Source organism: Camponotus floridanus, unplaced genomic scaffold (genome assembly GCF_003227725.1).
Source record: "Camponotus floridanus strain SB8 unplaced genomic scaffold, Cflo_v7.5 scaffold12, whole genome shotgun sequence".
In the NCBI taxonomy this organism is placed as follows: Eukaryota; Metazoa; Arthropoda; class Insecta; order Hymenoptera; family Formicidae; genus Camponotus; species Camponotus floridanus.
Genome location: NW_020229237.1, coordinates 2442829 through 2465344, shown reverse-complemented (window position 1 = coordinate 2465344; position 22516 = coordinate 2442829). Strand labels below are relative to the sequence as shown.

Below are 22516 nucleotides of genomic sequence, written 5' to 3'. Positions count from 1 at the left end.
TTTTATGTAGACTTTTAAAAATCTCCTTCGCGCGTGATATGATGTGTATATGATATAAATATGAAGACATTAAAAGGAATAAAATCAAAATTTGATAATGTGACATCACAAGAGATTTCAGTATTGTATTGTATCCAGCATTTTTGTCACACATTCAGTAATTGTTGAATATTTATTATATACAGTTGTACAAATTGTAGCAATACATAAACAACGTTACATAAACATTATGTTTCAATATTTTATTTTTAAAATAGGCCCTGTGCACATATTCCTTATTCCTTTCTCCCTCTATTATGCTTTTGTGCACCTCTGTATCTGTATTCTTTTTTCGCACAAATTTATTCTCTTTGATAAAATATTTAATAATATGCTATTATCAAGCCAGTTTATATCAATTTAAACTAAATTTTTAATTAATGTTAGGCTATAAATGGCCATCCCTTTTGATTTTTTAAGTTAAGAGAAATAGACCGTAACAAATATATATTAAAATAAATAATGCAAACTGTTGTGTGTATAGTTGCTTATAAAATTTATTACTTAAAGAAGAGATATATATAATTTTTTTATAATAATATGAATATTTCAACATAATAAAAGGTACAGCTATTCGAAGCTAATACAATGTATGATTTAATATAATTCACACAAATTATACAAACTTTATCGATTTGAAATATCACTATGAAGAATATCATTTTCGGCCTTACGATATGATGAACTTTCGACTTCATTAGATTGATATATAATTGTCATTTAATCATAATTAATTCATTTATATTTTTTTGAATAATTTTTTCGGAGATATTTGAAATGATAATTCTTAATAATTGACAATGTAAATTGACAATTCAACAATTGTCAAATAATAATCTCGAATATATCTGTGACATATATTTTACATAATCTTGTATATAATTTTATTTATCATATTTGATATCGGCAGTTATTGTCATTGTTTTAATCTTGTCTCGGAAATTGGAGAAGTAGTATATCCAGAAGACAAAAATAATCGTAATGCTTCTTAAGGGAAAATTTCCATATAAATTTTTTACTATAATATATTTGTTCATCAAGTATATAAAGCAAAAATAAAAACGTCTTTGTTATATAATGAAAATTCAGTCTATTGATTAATTTTAGAAACTCAAGCAATGAAATATAATATTGAATTATTGGTGTTATTGAAATATAATAGTCTAAAATATTTATAAAATATTATTATAGACACAAACACACAACTTGTCTTGTTATTTGCTTGAGCTGATCGAAATTGTGCGTGGGCGAGACATGATTGTCTCTTGAAATCAGGTTATTATAAACTGTTTCTTTTTTCTATGATTTCAAACAATGAATACATTTAACTCATAATGATATTTATATACTTATGTAGTTGCAAATTATATACTTTTTCTTAAAAACAATATTTTTCTCTGTACAAATATCTCATTATTTGATATAGAAAAAATATTAAATTAAGATCATTCAAAATATCTAAAAATCAATATTTTTCGAGATATTTTTTATTGCTTATGTAAAATTGTATCAAATTAAAGTATGAAATATCTCATTTATTTAATTTTTGTCTATCTTATTTTTATAACTGTTTACGTCGGATATTGTGAAGATCGATTATATAAAAATATATTAAAAATATATTTATATAAAAAGGGCTACTATTTAAATAAATTAGATTGATATTTAAATTCCCTTGGAAAATAATGTTAATTGAATTTTTTTCTATATAAATATCCTTTTGCCCAAAATTCTATAAATTTTGTCTAAAATTTTTTTGTCAAATTTCTAGAGATATACGGTTCCATTAAAAAAGACACTCTGTACATGTCGTCGCAAATATGCTGAAGTAACAAATAAAATTCTCATTGTATGAGCCACATAAAGCAACGATATTCTCTCGTGTGAGTGACAAAAAAAATAATTTCCAGTTCTTCTGTTGCTTGCGGGGATTTAGATGCAAATTCATTGTGAAAATTCTAGTTCCATACACATTTTTCCTTCCCTTAAATATTCAGTTGAATAGAAAGCAGCGAAATCTCAGGTTTATATAGGTCACGAATATATGTTATTTAACGCGGATCGAAGCATGGTCAAGGCGGATATCGCTCGAGAGTGGCCCACGCTACTTCGGATCGATGTTAGACATTACGACGCGTCTTTCTGTAATAGCTATGATGCGTCATTGCAGCAGAGACGGATAAGACTGTTTATAAAATGGGAAACAGTGTAAATATATTATTCAGGAAATACATTTTAATTTATATTTATATGATTAAATTTTATTTTATATTTGATCATTAAATTTCTTTATTATTTAGGTTTTTTAAAAATGATTATTTATAAATATTATTGTTATATATAGTATGTGAAAAGGGATAGATCTTGATAACTTTATAACAAGTATAAATAGATAGATAGATAACTGGAAATAAAGACAAAGAAAGAAAGAATTGAGAGGATTGTGAGGGATTTGATGGGATAATAAAAACTATTTTAACCAAGTGATGCTCACCTTCAATCTCGGTAGGGCAAGGAGATGGGAATGGTTTAAAAATCTTAAATGGTATGAAGAGGTCGAATAAGTAGTCATTTGAAAGTACTTTTAAAGACAAGAAAAATGACTTTTGAGAGAGTTTACTATTACCTTTCAATCCAAAGTTAGAGTTATATGAATAAAAATTACTATTATTTGCGTTATCTAGAATTTATGAGGTTTGTGAGGTTTATGAGGGTTTGAGGGATATTTAATTCCATATATATATATATATATATATATATATGTATGTATGTGGATATATATTATTTGAACTATTGCACAGTTTGATAGTGAATCAATTGATTAAAATTGCTGTTATATATAGTGTTGTTTAAAATTTTGAAGCGACATTAATTATCTCTGGAGATATTCTGGAGATAATTAATGTCGCTTTAAATTTTTAAACGACACTATGTACAAAATTTTTATAATGATTTTTTTTTAAAGGATAGATAGGAAAGAGATAAATGCAATCAAATAACCATCCCGATCACTTGATATTAATTCGAATTTTTTCTTTTAAGATTATTTAAAGATCGAGTTTACAGAATCAAATCACAAAATTTAGATGATTTGTAAAAAATTTAGATGACACCGAATTATCACTGAAGTGGCATTAATTGTCTTTGAAATATTAAAAAACATTAATACCAGTTTTTATCATTGGCTCATTATTAAATTGTATAATATAATTAGAACAACTGGTCAACAGTTATGACATTTACTAAATATATATACATATACACACATATCCGATTGCACTGACATATAAAAAAATGTTAACCAGGGAATCTCCCTATTACATCTCTTCAATACATCTTGTATAATAATACGAGAGCGATATTTAAACTTTAGAAACTCATAATTTAAAAAAATATTTAATACAAAAAGATTTAAAAAGTATTTAATACAAAGAGATTTATATATACACTGTTTTGAAAATGTCTCGATATCAATTATAAAAATCTGCAATAAAAAGGAGAGATATATTTTTACTTGAAAATTTTAAGATTATCTTGATGTGATTTTTATAAGGTCATTAATAGTCACCAAAGCACTTATTATTATTCTGTCGAGCAACTTTTATCAAGAAATATTTTTTCGCATAATGTTTCTGAAAAGATATTTAAGATGATAATTTCTAGTGACATATTTTATATTCAGACCTCGTGTGCTGTATTTTTAAAAAACTTTCTTATAAACATGTTTCATTCAAAATCATCGTAAGACTTTATTTCGAAAGAGTCCTCTTTCTTTTTCCATTTTTTCACATCTTATTTTCTTTCTCTCTTTTTCTTTTTTCTACTCTTCTCTTTGCTTTTTTTCTACTTTTTCCTTCTTTATCTTCACCTATCTATCTATCTATTTATCTCTTTATCTTTTTCCTTTATAAATTATATCATTGTATATGTATACCACATACACATGCACACATACACATGTCACATATTATCAATATTTACATTTTTTTATTTTACATATATTTAGATACATATATACTGTTAAATACTCAATATGAAGAACAGAATTAACATGGAGGCGATGTAAATTATTTTGGAAATTCAATATATGATAGAATGCATCATGCATCTCGTATATTGTTTATAGTTTATTATAAACCGTAAATATATATCACGGAAATAAGTGTCCAATTAAAGCATTTTTATATTGCTTTCTCTCTTGCGATCTGTGAAGGAAAAGATGATAGTATCGAAAAATTCAATTTTATCGAAAATTTCATCTCATATTTCAAGTTACATCACAGGGGTGATGACTCGACTTTCGGAACCCGCCTATCGTGGTGATCACCAAGAGTTCACCGACGCGTTGCAACACTGCTGGCTCGACACTGCGGCGCCAGATACGTGATGAGCACGACGAATGGCAAACAGGAAAAGTCGGAAAAGGAAAAAAAGAAAAGGAAATAGAGAGAGAGGATGTAGACATAGATCCCAAGGACAGAAGAGTAAAAGGCTCGTTAAAAATAATAGATAATTAATGCTTGATTACGAAGGATAGTTTGACACCAATCAACGAACATCTCTTTACATATATGTACTATGTAAAACTAAAACAAGAATATAATTAAAAAGAAACATATACGAATATTTTAAGCAGCATCGTTTATGACGTTTACATATCGAGCAAACAAGAAAATCGGATGGAGCAAGATGGGAATCACCGCAAGGAACGAAAACTACTTTCTGAGAAAGAAGCAATTTGGAACTGTTTTCAACAATCAAACAACGTATATACAGCAGACGGGAGCAAAAGTTTACTTAGAAAATAAATGCTGGAGCAAAGTGGATAGTTGTAAAGCAGAGGAGAGTATTAGAAGAATAAAAAAAAGAAAGAAAGAGAGAGAAAAGAAGCGAAAGGATATGTAAGAAGGAAAGATATATGCAGGAAGAAACAAAAAAATATTGATGTATTAAGAGATTTTAGAAGTTCAGTGGTGTAGTTCTATGTTGAAGACTTTACGAGTGATTTTAGTAATGCAAATTAACTTTGAATATAATTCGATTGATTTTTGCTATTTTTAATCTTAAGAAAAATACAGACTTAACTTGATTAATTTATGAAATCTAGTCTCAAAACAGAAAGAGGGAGACAGTCGAAGATTGCAATTTGAAAAATTTTATGAAATGAAATTTTGCAGAAGAAAAAATATTATCATACGCAATAATGAAAAAGTATTCAAAAAAGACATGTGAAGTGTAAAAATTTAAATCATTAAATATTGACATAAATTAACATAACGCGAATGTTAGCTACATAACTTGATATTTTGATATTTCCATTCAAATCAAGAAATTTCTTTTACGCACAGCATTCGATAATATTAGTTTGTCATCGAAAAATAGAAGCCAAGGGAAGTGTTCGCGATTTCGAATCCCCTAACTCTAAATCATCAATTCGTCATTGCGAGGAATTTAGTGATGCGGTGACGATACGAAGGGAGAAAGAAAGAGAAAGAGGGTGAGACAAGTAGAGGAGAAAGAGTGAGTAGAGGCAGCCGGCCGGCAAGGGAGGAACGACGTTGCGGACTATCGACCCGGTCTTCATCGGCTCGACGCCTGCGCCTGTCTCCGGCAACCCCTCCTATCGCCTCCGCAGGCCGTCTTGCCGGCGACGCGGCGCTCTACGCAACGTCGGTGCGGCGACAGTGGGACCAGCAGTGCCTCTCACGGTTTCGTTCTCGCTCTGCCCTCCGTCTCGTCGTAACAACTATTTGTACGTGTCCGGAGTGTCACCTGGGTGCTCATAGGCATATACGCGCACAAACACACACACAGAGATACTCCACTAATATACAAACGTCATTGCATATTAAGTCCGTTTTTACCTTAATTCGTCTCTCTATCTCCTTCTCTTTAGCTATATTCTTCTCTATGTCTCGCTTATTTGTCATTAACACGCTCACACGGATATGTTAATGCGAATCACTACCGGTACGTGTCACTCGCTCATAGCTCACCGACGATGTAGATATGATTGGACTAGCAATTGTATTACTGTTTCGCGATCGTCGCTTTTACCTATAGCGTTTACGCAACCAGAAAATTTAATTAAATGGGATTAGTGTTAACCGATGTGTCGGCCATCGCACTTGATATGTGTCTTTTCTTCTTCCAAAGTTCTCTTCGCAGGTTCCTTCGCGAAGATACTCATGTAGATGTCTATACGAATATACATATATGTGTAGAGAAGACGAGCTAGTCAATCGAGACAAGGTGTCGAAGATACTCTGGTTTAGACAACCTAGATATTGAAATAAATGAAGAAGGGAAAAAGAGAATAAATGATAGAGAGAAAGAGAGAGAGAAAATTTATAACGAAGAGAAAAAATCTTGTACGTGACAAACGGGAAGTTTGTCAGGATGAAGATGAGAAAGTGGTAAAACTGGGAAGTGGTCGATTTCATTAGTCTTTGGTTCATCTCGTTTTTACTCCATCTTTTTTTCATTGGTAAATTATTCAAAAAGACCTCGATGATTAGTTCTATTAAATTCTTTTTTTTTTCAAGCTTAATTTGAAATGTGACTTGTTACATAAGCGCCAACTGATCAATTCTTCGATTCGGATTCCTCGAAGATTTCACGATAATTTATTCTGACTCATTTCTTATTTTGTCTAACTCGATCTATTTATGGTTCATCTTACACGTGCATCTCGCAAGTTCTTTGCTTCATCGTTTCATCATCTTCATCGTTTCATTTTTTTATTATTACCGCTTTCGACTAATCAATTTGGATAGGCCGAATGTAGCTCAATTATAATTCTAAATCATTCATTTTGCGATTTTTTTCTATTTGATAAAAATCGAGTTGAATGACGTATACGCGAATATCGGCATTGCGTCTTATTACGTACATCCACACTCGCGCATACGCACGCATACAATGATACATACTTTCTCACACAGGCGGTGTTTCTCCCTTCTCGCTTTATATACAGGATGGTCCAATAGAACACTTAAACAAATAAAACATCGGAATTTTTTTAAATATTTTATATATATGTGCATGTATGTATAAATGTATATGTATGCAGGTATATAAATATATATAAGTATTTATGCAGAGTATCCGATAACAATTGCATTACTTTTCCTGTGCAAGTAAAATGGGTTAAACTAAGTAGAAAAATCCTCTAACATTTTGAGATTTTTGTAATAATTAGTGAAAATTTTTTAATTACTTTTTCAATAATTATTACAAATTACGCTAGCAGATTTTTCTAGAATTTTAACCCGTTGTATCTACATAAGAGGTGATGCAATTATTATCCAATGCTTTATATATACATATACATATATTTAAAAAAATATTAACGATACACACAAAATATAAGAATACACACACACATAAACATACACGCATACAGAATTTTTAATTTTATGAAAAAAATCGCTTAATATCATTATTTGCAAAGCTTTAAAGTTAATATAGATTTTTTATAGAAAGATAGTTTTTCTTCTTTCATAATTTTGTGTTTTATTAGACTTTATTTATTTATTTTATAAAGAGATATTCTTCTTCCTATATCACATATATGTGTTAAAATTGTATCTTAAAATTATGATTCTAACATGTTTTCAAATAAGGATATTATTTAAATGTCCATAGACCACCATATTCCATGTATGTGTGTTATATATACATGTAATTATGTGTATATACAAATTAATATACAATCAGAAAAGAGATAATTTTTCGCATAAAAATAAATCACATGTAAAATAAAATTTTTTATAGAAGATGCAAGAAAATTGGAAAGTGAAGATTTAATATTTGTACGTTTTTTTACGTTTACACAATTTCTAAAGACTTCATATAATGTTTTCTAATTTATTTTGATACAATCGCTATTATACATAAAATATGTATAACAAAATAACATTCCTTTAATTGATAAAATAAATTTTTGAAGTTAAAGAGAAAAGAATAATATTTAACGACTTTATATTACATGTCACCATATTTATCTTGAGCAGTTATTAATATATAAATATAACAGCATAATATTTCATTTAAAAGATATAAAAGATATAAAATAATATATGTATCTAAAGAAAGTTAATATTTTATACATAATTTTGTAAGAAATTATTATTTTTTATTATTCTGTTATATTTATATCTTAATTATCACTATCAAGATAAATTTGGCGACATACAATATAAATTCATCATTTAAAAATTTAAGAGAGCATAAATATATTATTAATTTTATAATTTTTAAAAGCAATTTATTTGAGAACAAAATTCCATGAAATAATTCTATTTTACAATTTTAATTTATTTTCGCACAAGAAGTCATCTCTTTCTCTTTTCAATCAAAAATATTCTTTTAGATGTACTATATATATAATATATAATACAAATGCTATATAAATGCACGTTGTGTACATACATATATATACATACATATATATTACATACATATATATTGAACAAAAAATATTCAATAAATAAAAAATTACTCTTGTCAGAATTAAAAATGATTTTCAGTTTCGAGAAAACAAATAATCTGTTTGTTTCTATGCAATTTCCATAAATCACTTATATGACGTAAAAACAAAGAATTATTTTATATATTTTTATATTTTGATATTTATAAAAGATGTTTGGAATGTCTTCTTTGTATTGGGGTACATGCTTCACATTTTCATATCACAAAATATTGTAAACTTTTTTCAAATTTCTAATTTTTAAGTTACATTTATAGGCATTTAGGATTGCTATAAATTCTATACATTGCTTATCAGTGAAGAATATATTAAATTTCTTAAGATGTATTCATAAAAATTAGTGGAATCATATAAAACGAGATAAAAACTTGTATGTATGATTATTTAAATATTATTTAACAGTGGATATAAAATTAGTTGGTGTTCCATCGTGAATCATTCTTATAATCGTTCTCTTTTAAGATATATATATCGAAAAATTGGGATAACGTATTTACCAATAAATTTTCACAAAGTTTACTTAATAGATCTGTTCGTTTAAATGATAGATTTTTCATGAAATTCTATCCATTCTATTCATTCAATCATTCATCAAGATATCTATCTACACATTAAAAAAACGACGTTGATGCTTTAGTAATTGTAAACCAATTTTATACTGTTTATATGCGATGACTATTTTGTAATATCATATATTATAATATAGTTTTATCAGTGAAAATGTGAACTATGAAATATAAAGTATATTTTCAATACATATTTTGAGAAAACATTATCTTTATTGAATAATCTGGCGGAGCGAATACTTTTATTCGTTGAATATAGTATGGATAATTCAATCTTCGAAAAGTTTAGAGAAACATTTTTCAGATAAGAAGAGCACTGATTCCTGAAAATATTTTTCTAATATTAGTTCCTGAGTTTTCTTCCACTGCTTTTAATATACGATTTTTTATATTAAAAATTGAAATGGTTCTGATAATACTTTATAAAGTCCTCGAAATATGTAATTATTAAACACATGATGATCGCAAAATATCTTTTTATTTCGATTTGTAATAAATTTTTTAATAGTAAAAAAGTTTTAAAAAATATCGACGGATTCTATTAAAGATTTTATAGTATTGTACGATATCTTTTCCGTCTGAATACTTCTGTTGATGTAATTTTATCGTTGCAACATAACTATATTATTATATTGTTCGAATACTATAATCATATTTATAATTTATTTTTGAAAGTAATCAGCCATTTGTTTCTGAAATAAAATGAAATAAAATCAAAATGCTTATTTATTTTTTTTAGCTGAAGAGTAAATTTTCTTATAATTTCCAAGTTATTTATATTCATCATTTAATAATATAAAGCATAAGATGAGCTTAAAAATAAAACTATACGTATAGTATGATGATTGAATTTTTTAAACCAGTTTCATAATAATAAAGTCATGGAATTTTAATATTATCATTAAGTTCATCATTAAGTTTATTCATTAATAGATCATTAAGTTTCTTCAATTAAATTCTACATTGCACACAAAGAAACTTTGTAATTCTATTTTAAAAAAAGTAGCGATAGATGAAATGAAATTTCTAAAACGACTCTATCTACCAAACTTGTAATGTTATTTTAACATCTTTTTCGTGTAATTTAATTGAATTTTTAAAATTTAGTTTTTTTTAATTTATTACATTTATTATAGTTACATTTTAAAAGATTAATTTAAAATCGTCTGTATATGTATCCGTGTATATGTCTATGTGCATATGTATATGTATATGTGCATACGTGGGAGTCTCAACATCTTGATAAAACTCATATATTTTGTTGTGTATTCTCTACAAATGAGACTGACATCAAGACATTTTTAAAATAATATAATTAAGTTTTATTTTTAAAGGTAATTTCCCGAATTTGGAGCCATGAAAGTTAGCAGTCGGTTCTAGCATTATCCAAGGCAGAGATTGCACATTTGAATTTATATATCGTTGTATATTTAATGAAGTAAAATTAGATGGAGTTAGATGCAAAATTCTATGACCAATGCAATGAGTGGCAATATCAAAGCAATCTTAATAATATCAGTGGAATCGTCAAGTATCATCATAGTAACAAAACCACGAGATTCTAATCTTTGCCTGTAACATATATATCTGCATACATATACATACACACACGTGTGCATAAATTCACACACACACAATATACATAGACACTTGACACATACGTACATGATGTACTTATACATGCAGAGGGAGCAATTCGGAGCCCGAGCCTGAGCCCGAGCACCGCTTACGAACACTGCCTTGAAGGCTGAGAGAAGAGGAAGGTGGTGCTGAGGTGGTGAAGTGGTGAGAGGTGGATGAGGAGAAGAGGAGCCGTATAGTAGTGTATATCGTGTCATAATCGACATCGAAGAATCGCATTGTCCTTCTCGATAGAACGCCCCTAATTCTGGCTTGTTAACGAGACCGCGTGTCCGTCGCCGAGAAACAGCCGGCCTTGTGCGTCGCTCGCTAACGCAGCAGCTGTGTGTCATTGTCCCACTGCCCCACACACCGCGGCCTCATGATTGGTTCATTCTGGAACCTCTGCCGTGCGTGCCCTTCAATGCCGATTGACAAGGTGAGAGAACCGGAGAATTGCAATAATTTAATCCATGTGCAGGACATTTCGAGATTGCTATTTTTCTTGAATTAGAACGTATATATCTAACTTTTCGAAATTCTTTTTTTAAAAGAGATAGGGAAGGGCCAGAATCAATTATTTTTCAATTATTTTCAATTTAATGATGATTTTTTTGTATCAAAGTAGAATCTTTATACATAGTGTTTCTTAATAAGTGCGAAAAATTTTAGAAGATGATTCTTTGTCGAAAATTAAGGGAAGTTTTTCATATAAACATTAAAAAGTTTTAATAAAAAATTGAATTGCTAGTTTCATCTCCTTATAACAATATGAAAGGTTGAAAAAAAATATTAATAAATAACCTTTTTACTAAATAGAAAATTTACTAAATAGAAAATATCTACCTAATTTCATTTCTTTAACTTGTTCCATATTTGAGAAAAAAAATAAAAATCTAATTTTTACTCTCATTTTTGGAGGAATGTAACTCCAAGGAGGGATGTAGGAGTATATGCTTATATGAGAAACTCCCCCTTAATTTTCAACAAAGTATTATTTTCTAAAATTTTTGGCATTTATTAAGAAACACGCTGTATATCTTAATATTAACAAAGATATTTGATAGTCTTCAATAAGAAGTTTAAAATTTTACAACTCTCATCTCACGATCAATCGGGATAATTAAATAAATTTTTTAAATCTTATTTTATATTTTTTATATTTGTTTATTCACTAATCTTATAAAATCGTAAGGGGTTCAAGAAGATACATTTGCACATGATATAGCGCTCAACTCAATAGATATTGATTGGAAGTGTATGTGGAAATATTCCTTTCCGATTTCGATGAGCTTCGAATAGGTCGTAAAACAACTGAAAATAAAAGATACATATTTTTTTACAAGTGCTTTCTCACATGCACAAGGTTGAAATAATTTTTCGAAGATATATGTAATTTCTAACAAATATTATCGAAAATATTAGATACATAAAAAAGATTATAGACAAAAATTGTATGGCTGAATACTCTTTAGAACATATAATTTATAATCTTATGATTTTTTGTACTTAATCATGTTTTCGAAAAATTTATATATCACTTTGTATTTTTCTCGCGTATTTATAAAAATATTTTTATACAAAATATTGGCTATATCAATTATATTTTTATGTTGGATATATTAGTGACTTTTTAATTTTTATAAAATTTATATATATATTTATGTTTATATATTACATTTACACATAAATTTAATAGATCGTCACGATCTCTCTCACGTTTGGTATTTATTTATAAATGGTTGAATGTAATTTCCGAATTGGAATTAATTATTGGAATTCAAATGGTTTGAGTAGATTTAAACAATTCTATATAGGATGTTTAGTAATAATCGCATCATCTCTCGTATGCAGGTAGAGCGCATTAAACCGAATAAGAAAATCTTCTATTGTTTTGCGATTTTCGCAATAATTCATGGTTAATTCATGGGTTTATTATGATTAATTTATAAAATTATATGGTTATAATTTCGAAGAAGACATATTTTTATTAAAACATTTTATCTTTAATGAAAATGCCAAAATCATATACTATCTCTATTTTTTAAAATAGAAGTATAATTTTTTAAACATCTTTATTTGGTTCTTTTTACATTGCATTTAACGACTTATAACTCAAGATCATTGAAAGTCATTGGACACAGCAATTGATTTAAAAAAAAATTCTGATTTGATCCACTGAATCGTGGAATTTTTTATACGCTTGGATTCGAATCAATTGCTCAGAAGAATATCCTATATTGGTCGCCACATAAAATGCGTTAGTGTTCCGGGCTTTAGTTATCGATATTACATTCATCGAGATGCCAATATTACTTTGATATAAAAAGCTTAAATTAGATTTTAAATAATTAAAAAATATTCATATAATATAAATTAAATATTACTTAAATGTACTTAACTATAATGTACAGTTAAGTACATTATATTAACTATATTGTAGAGTTAAGTAATATTTAATTGAATATATTAAATTGTAAAATCTACTATTAGATAAAATTTAATAGAAACAAAGTGAGAGAGAGAGAAAGAGAAAGGTTGAGAAATTTTTTTTACTTTTGCTATAATAAGATCATTAATAAGAATTTTTTCATCTATTTCTAAACTTTCTAAATCTATTTCATCGCAAAGAGTCATGAATTTCTCATATATCGAAATTTTCTTACATTTTTATATCGCTTCTCATCTATAAAATAAAATTAAATGCTTCATTTTTTATACCATTGAATATCGAGCAACAGATTAATCGTCATAGCTATGAAATGCATTATTTATTTCGCGATGCCGCCACATTAATGCCGTCAGCAAGGAGACATTTATTGATCGGCAGCAATTTGCGAATTATTTTTTTAAAATAACCCGTTGATTTTAACATTTATCGAAGTTTTCGTGCAGAGTTATCTCAATTCATAGTGTAATTTCTGAGAAATGGGACACAGCAATAAACGCGGCAGAGTGAAGAATAGTCAAGGCAAGAATAGTCAATTTTGATAGTAATCCCAATGTAACACAGTGTAGCGTAAAACTGCACGGTCACTCAGCTGTATTGACCTCCATGTGCAAATCGTTGTCACGGAAAGTAGTCGTAGGAGAGAGAACCGGCATTGCGCCATTGCACACCCGTATCGATCGATATGCTGGATCACATGCGCACGTTTTTCGTCGCATGAAGAAAGCGTCAATAATATCTTTACTTTTGCGTTGGACATTTTTTTTTGCGTGAGAAATGTAATTGTCGTTGCTATGACGAAAATACGGCCCGAAAAGTCGATTTTTCTGGGTAGAAGGGAATGGGTAGAAGAACCAGCACTGCGCCACTCGTATCTTTGTCGATATTCGCAACACTTAGGCGAAGTCGTTATAGTACGTTGACTTTTACTACTTACTCTACTACATAATTACGTGGCTAACTTACACAAAAAGGTTTGTCAATATAATTAAAAAATTGTCTATCAATATAAAAAATTAAAAAATTGTATATCATATATAAAATATATTTTTTTGTAAAAAAAAATGTGCAAAATGCGTTTAAATATATTAGTTAATCTCATTTAATGTTTGCAAAATTTTATGAATAATATAGAAATTGTGATCGAAAAAATATTTTTCTACTTTTAGCATCGAATTAAATTTCCCCATTATTTATTTCTTAGCACACATTATATTTTATTTTAATTTTAAAGTAATAATATTATTATACAATATTACTATGCAATATTTATAATATGTTGTATAATATATTGTCTCACATATTTGAAGACATAATTAGATGTTGTTTGTTAAATTGTGAATAATGACTATCATGTGATTATTAAAATACAGTTAGATATGAAGATTTGTTTACAGTAGCGGAATCATCTGATGTGCACTTTATTAGTATTTGCGCAATTGTGTCAATATATTCGCAAAACGCTTACTTTGAAAATTTATATACCTGGAATAGAAAGTTAAAATTTGTCACATTAAACTTCATAGACCAATTTATAGACATATACAGATTGACACTTGGGAAGTGATACTGAAGGTAAATGCTGATAGCGGTTGAAACTTGTTTGAGTGTTAAATATGATACGTGTTAATTGTCGTATAAAACTTTCTTGCATATAAAACGTGACAAAACTATTATGTGATAGTTACTTCCGCAAAAAATAAACAAACTTTATTTATATAAAAGTTATCGCAATTATAAAGAAATTAAATTAATAAAAATAAATAATAAAAGTAAATAAAGGTGATCACACAATAAGCGAGAAAGTATAAAATAAATCAAATTAATTTTTACTATTCCCAATTTAACTTTATATGCTCGTTAATTGTCATATAAAAATTAAGTAGCTGACTGTTCAGGTAATTACGTAATTTTTTCAGGCAATTACTTGAAAATGTTTTCAGTTTGTACATAGTAATGTCAAAAATAGATAAAGATCAAGCTTTAAATATCATAATTATTTAGTGAATAAATATACATATAATTTATAATTTATCTTCTTACCATCTTTATGGTTATTAACATTGCATATTTAAGACAAATTAGCGTACATTTCAATACATTGATGAAATTGCAGCAAATAAAGAAGTTTAACAATAAAAACAGGAAATCTAAGAAAAGTATAATCATAAATATATCTATATATGATCAGTATTTAATTCCTATAAAATATTTAATTCTTATAAAATATATTTTAGCGAAATATACTTTGTTTTGCTCTTTACTTGTCTTTCATATAAAATTAATTATCCTCCATGTAAAAGATATTACAGATTTGCCTTTTGAAATAGATTATGGAAGCCCCGATCATCGATCATTCATTTATCGAAACTTTATAATATATTTTAATTAATAATAAATAGTGCATGATGATAAAATATTGAAATACAAGAAATGATAACAATTAAATATTTGATAAAGATAGAATTTATTTTTGCAAACGCATTCATTGATCATAATTTGTAAATCTATGACGACATTATATTAAGAGAATCTCATATTATCTCACATTATTAAATTAAAAAATTAAATTAAATTAAAAAATTATATATGAATTACTTACAAAATTTGTATTATTAAATTATTTTTTAATAAAATGGAAAAATATTTTTTAGTTGAAAATTTTTAGTAGATTTTTTTACTATTATACGATTGTATATAATTATCTGTCTATTGTTATAAATATTTTATAGATGTATGGTATTAACTATATTTTTACTTATACAAAAATTGATATTATAAATATAAAATGAGATAACTGGGAAGGATTTAACAATTACATATGTATATAATTATGAAATTAAAATATATATAATAAATTTCTCAATATTGCATCTATCTGTGCAATCTTTTTTTCGTGCAATCATGTGCAATAGTGTAATCTGCAAACAATGGTTTAATTACCTGTTACAGCAGCTTCATTCGGAATACAGGAGCACGTACACATGGCACGAATATACAGGACCGCACGCGGAGCTCGCGGTTGTGCGACGTGCGCCGCAACCACCACCGTTATCGAGTAAGTATAACATTCGTAATTATGGCAAGACACATATACATAGTATATTTTTCGTCGTATTTATTTTTAACGAACATTTATCTTAAACAGTAGAAGATTTACAACATTCACTCACCAACAGAAAATCTAAAAAATTTACCTACGACGTAATACTTCACATATGATATAACAAAAAGTAATATTTTAATATAAAATTTTAAAATTTTGCAACTGTGTTTGAAGAATCAATAATATATTTCTACTTTTAATATACATTTTTACTTTTAAATTGGCAATACAATAAATATTTTATATGATATATTAAAATTAAAAAAGAAAATGAGAGTACCTACTTGTACTGTTTAAGCTTTAATGTTTCAATAAATTCTTTGCATCTTTCGAGCGTGAATCGGTTTTATTTTGCATTTTAATTCTTGCGATTCTATTTTAGAGAAAAATAAAGATATTTAATTTTTTTTTATTTTAATGATATTGCTTTAATGGATATTTTGAAAAAAATAATTATGCCAATCCACGCTCCTAAGAGAATCTATTTGCTGAAGTCTATTTATTTATTCCTCTTTATATTAGTTTCGTAAAGATGTTTAGTGATCTCATTTATTCGTGTTACTATTCATATAGTTAATACACTCGCTCTTCATCACATATCGTTCACATTATATTTTCGCGATTTTATTATGATACACATATTTCATGAATTTTGTTTTATATATGTTATATATATATCATATGTGTGTATATATATATATATATATATATATATATATATATACACAGAGATACACACATATATATACATACCTTATATATATATAAAACCAATATTTGTTCTCTCGATGTTGTGAAATTTTCATTTTGTTTTATACTGATGTTTCTGTGTGAACGCTTAAATCAAAGTAGATATGCATTTTTACCTGTCAATTATGCACTATTTCGGGTTTGAGAACAGATGTCAATCAGATTGATGGATCTTTCATCATTTCTATTCGATTGAATAAAATATTATAATTAAGCAAAAAGCAGTTCTTGGCCTTGTTCTGAGAATATGTATATATACATCATTGCGTTATTAATATCGTAAAATTATGTATGCAATTTTTTAGTATATTTCTTAAATCTAATTAATATGGATAAAAAATGTATTATAGATATGTTTATATTTTGATAAGTTAATTATAAAATATTTATATACAAAGTATTTAATTGTAGAGTGAATATTTAACATTAAATAAAATGCTGCAATAAAAAATTTGTTAAAGAAAATTTAAATGTAAATTTTTTTTTCAACATAGATTTGCTTAAATTATTCACATTAATTTAAGAAATTTCATTTATGATTATAATAAAGCATCTTTCTCAATCGCAGCAATATCAGAAATAATAATGAATATAAAAAGACCATTTCAAGATTTATCTCGTCTATCATAAAAAAGTAGATAATTTAACTAGAAATTTCTACTTTAATTTATATTATATGCAAAATTATATATATAAACATTAATACCTACCTCTATTATAATTTTTATTGTTATTATTATATTTATATTATTTTAATGTATTTAATTTATGAAGAATATCATATAAAAGGCAAACAAAGCAAATAATACTATTCTTAAAAAATATATATTATATTTATATTAATCTTTTGGTATAGTATCTCATTTTGAGACATCTATCTTTCTGCAGTTTCTCTGTGCATTTCATAATGATTTTATGTAATATATTTGATATCTTTGTTCTTGAAACATATTTATATCCATGAATAATGTAAATATAATATATTATTGATATTTATATGTATGAATAAATGTATTATTCATGTATATAAATATCAGTAAAAAAATTAGATCATTTATAATCAGCGATATCATAAATCTATATATTAAATTTTAATAGAATATCTCATAAACCTATATATTAAATTTCAGTAAAATATGTTAAAAAACATTTATATTACAAAGAGTTAACACAAAGGGCCAATAACTGCGAATATTTATTAACATGCCTATATCAAATCTTATTCTGCTGATCGTTGATTTCTTAGCTAGTCGTCGCTCGAATTTAACCATCTATCATCTTACACGATCTTCTGCGACCTCGTTTTACATTTTACACAGGGCAATTTGACTGCAATAAATTCCGCGCCGTTGATTTTTCCATTTCGTCGACGGTACTCGTTTTCTTGAAAAATTGAAATAAACCCAATATATAGATCATGAACGATCAAACTCTACCCTTATCTACATAATCTTTATTTACGGATGTTTTCCTATTATTTCTATTTTTTATGCGAGTTGATAAATATTCAGCTCATTATTAATATCGTAGTAGTGTTATATTATTTCAAGTAAACTTTCAAGTATAAAATTAAAAAAAGAGAATTGTGATCAATTATAGCAGACAAAAAACGACAATACAATATATATATATATAAATGAATTGTAAAACAATGTAATTTTTATAAGACAGATAAAAAATCTTATTCCTAGGTATATTATGTGTCTCTTTCTCTTATTGTGATATGTTATATACATATATATGTATGTATATTGTGATATATTACGTATTTTTACGATACCATTGGAGATTTAAAAGAAATGTAGATTATTGGAAAATTTCAGAGAAAACGTCGATCTAATCTTTTTTTTAATTCATTAAGCAATGTGAAAGTATAAATCATCGACCTCATTATTATTTTATTTCTTTGTCGATAATTCGTATATTTGAAAGTAAAATTTAATATTTGATAAGAAATAAAAATTTCTATAGTCCGCTATATATATATATGTAGTTCGGAAATTTTACCTTAATTGACCTTGAGATTAAGATTGCACGATCGATTATGACGAAAAGTCAATCGGTCAAACGAGAAAATGAACATTAAAGAGAGGGCAAGAGACAAATAAGAAGGGTATAACGAATGAAAAAATGCGGTGCCAGCTGCGAATTTTGATTGCAGCGAAGCAACCAAGCGCGAAGCTGCAATCGGCCAAGTCAACCGAGGATGAGAACAGCGAAGGTAAGATTCGGAACTACGCAAATGCTCAAGTTTAATTTCGATTTTTCTCGCTCATTTAATATTCCGAAATAAAATCGCCTTCTTTCCCCTCTCTTATCCTTCTTTTCGATTGCTACTTTACCTCTATACCTCTGCTGTTGATTTGCTGGCTAATAACCAAAGCTTATAATTGAATGTCAACTTTTTCACTGAGCGACTAATAATGCTTTTTTCGAAGTCTAACTCTAATTTATTAAAATTGGAATAGCTTCTTAGATTTTAAGATTGGATATGTTTTTTTTAATAAAATTATGTTTTGTTGCGTATAAATATAAATCAATATATATAATTATTATGAAATGTATAACATATTTTTATTTTAACGTTTCGAACAAATATATATGTATAATATTTTATGAAATATTTTACCTTTTTTGTGAGTTTACATTTTATTTTTTTTTGTGAGTTATATTTTTAAAATGGATTGATGAGTATATTAAAAAGATTGTACTTAAAAAATATGCATGTTGCAGATACAACATTATTTTGTATGTGTGTGTATGTGCGTATTATATATTTTTAATATAAATCTTATATTAAGTTATCCATTATAATTCTCATAAGGGAAGAGTATTTTACAAAATATTTTATGTCTTAATATATATATATATATATATATATATATATATATATATAAATTATATCTGAAATACCTTCTAAACTCATTATCTAACAAAATTAAGAGAATTTATGTAAAAAAGAGAATTTATATATATAATACACACACATACTATCTCATTTAAAAAGAAACAGAGGTAATTTTAAATTTAAGAAGCTACTTCACACAACTTTGCGTGCTACAAACAATTTATATGTCTCTTGCAGTCATAAAAGTGCCAATAAATAGTCTCTCAATCTAATTAAAAAATGTTGATTTATAATTAATCGAATTATTTTGTATATAGAATGATACCATAAGTTAAGACTTACAAGCTAAATAATAATTTCTTTTATTAAATAGAGTATAAAAATATTTAATGAAAATTGATTGAAAGACAAAAAAATTATTTGAATTGATTATTTATATATTCTTGTATCTTTTTTTTATTTTTATACATTTCACAACAAAAAATTATTTTACCATTTTATTTTGATATGAAAGATTTCGCAATTTTATGAAATTTACAAAAATATGAAGTATAAAAGAAGAAGAAAATTTAAAAAATGTCTTCGTATCAATGTGAAAATATGTAAAGTGACATATTGTTTTTACAACGAATGCGATTTTAATTCTGTCGCAAGTAACAGCTAAATAGTTTCACCAACTACATAATTATTGTGTGTAAATTCTGCATATAGATATTTACATACATATACATATACACACAATATTTCTATTTTTTCAAGTAAATATTAGATACAATAATTATCAATACAATTATTTATAGCACTTTTACATTACTGAAAATGAACACAGTGAAAGAGTTAATTTTCAATATTAACTTATATGTGAAAGTTTTCCTGATTTCAGCGCTCAGTTTTTTTTAAATAATTTAGATATCTACAGATTTTTGTAAAAAATTTATATATAAGATACGAAATCGAAAAATACTAAGCTTTCCCAATTCCATAGAAAGTTCTAATGATTTTATTACGTAAAAACTTAATTATGTAAAAAGTTATATAATTTACTAGACTTATTTGCCGATATAACTTTCCTTGAACGACTTAATACAATTATCAGGAAGTAGTTCCTCATTAATAAATAGGAAATTGCTCTCTCTCTCTCTTTTAATTTTATTTTTCTTCTTTTAAATACTCACTTTTTTAAATATTTACTTAAGGCAATGCTTCTCTAACATTTATTTTCGCCTACGCCTAACGACAACCACATTCTTAGATTTGAAAATAATCATGGATGACGATATTGCATCTATCGATTCTTAAAATGTCATTATAAATCGATCAGTCTTTTTATCTCATTTAATGGAACTCAGAATATTTAATAATTTTTAGTAAAGTGACCTTATAATTGTGAGTTATTTTCAAAAGATAGAAAAATATAATATTTCTATTCTATAAATTTCTATAAATTAATGCAAATACATTATATATATAATTATTTCAACAGTATTCTTATTTATTAAGTTGAATATTTTTGTATTTCCATGCACAATCTAATGTTAATAAATTTATCTTTAAATTAGCCTTGCTATTAAAATCTAAGATAATGAAAATGTATTGTATCTTTGATTGTATCTCTTTCAGATTTCATCCCATGAATAATATTTTTTTGTATATAAATTATACTATTAAGGTGGAAGCAACATTCTTAGTTACATTTCTATATTAATTAAGATACTTTTTGTAAATCTATTAATCGCAAAAAATATGATTTAAATAGCTAACAATAGAACTAAAACATATTTAGTAACACTATACACATATTTAGTAATCATAATACACATAAATATTTGTAATACACATATATATTCGTAAATATGTATATATACTATACGTATGTATGAATATGCATCGTGCATAAAAAAATCATTCTCTCTGATAAATCTTTTTGAGAATATTTTTTTCTAGAGCTCAGTTTCATCAGTTTGGTAAAAAGTTTGGTTCATCAGTACTGGGTAAAAAGATTTAGTAGTGATTTAATAATGAATAGATGATAAAGATTAGATTAAAAGTAGATTTCTTTAATTACAATAATTTATTGTAATAAACATTTTATATTTTATTATTTTTATATTTTATTTTTTATATTTTATTATTTTGATACAATAATTTGAATGCATAAATAAAAGAAAAATAAAAAAATGCGTAAAAAATTTTATTTATATGATTTTAAGATACGAAACTTAAACTAAAATATTAAAACAAAAATAATTGTTTATAGTAAATCGTCTATAATAAAAAAATTAGAAGACAGAACAAAAATTAATAATTAATTATTTAGGAACATTTAAAATCAAATATTACATTAAAAGAAATTAAAATTGAAAAAATTAAATGTTATATTAAATAATAACTCTATTTCATTGCACGATTCAAAGATTATATTATATTAAATCTAAAATATATATATAATATTTAAAAAATACATATTTTCTTATATATAATATAATTTAAATACTACTTTATTTCAAAAATAAAAAAAATCAACATATGTATATACACATACATTTTATGCGCGCGCACACGCGCGCACACACACACACACACACAAAATGGAATGTCTAGAAATTTGAGGATAAAATTGCAGCATTATAAATTGTAAAAGAGTTAA

At 26.2% G+C, this 22516-nt stretch overlaps 1 protein-coding gene across 23 annotated transcripts in view; it reads left to right on the top strand.

Moving 5' to 3' along the window:
* Positions 1-22516, top strand: part of LOC105259050 (mucin-5AC) — a 64474-nt gene that overhangs the window by 14804 nt on the left and 27154 nt on the right. For 9 of the 23 annotated variants that reach the window (XM_025415286.1, XM_025415294.1, XM_011270742.3 and 6 more), the window contains 2 exons: positions 16118-16223; positions 19183-19242. In XM_025415286.1, the coding sequence (XP_025271071.1) occupies positions 16118-16223; positions 19183-19242 (166 nt within the window). The other 14 variants (XM_025415293.1, XM_025415288.1, XM_025415289.1 and 11 more) reach the window with 8 other exon arrangements.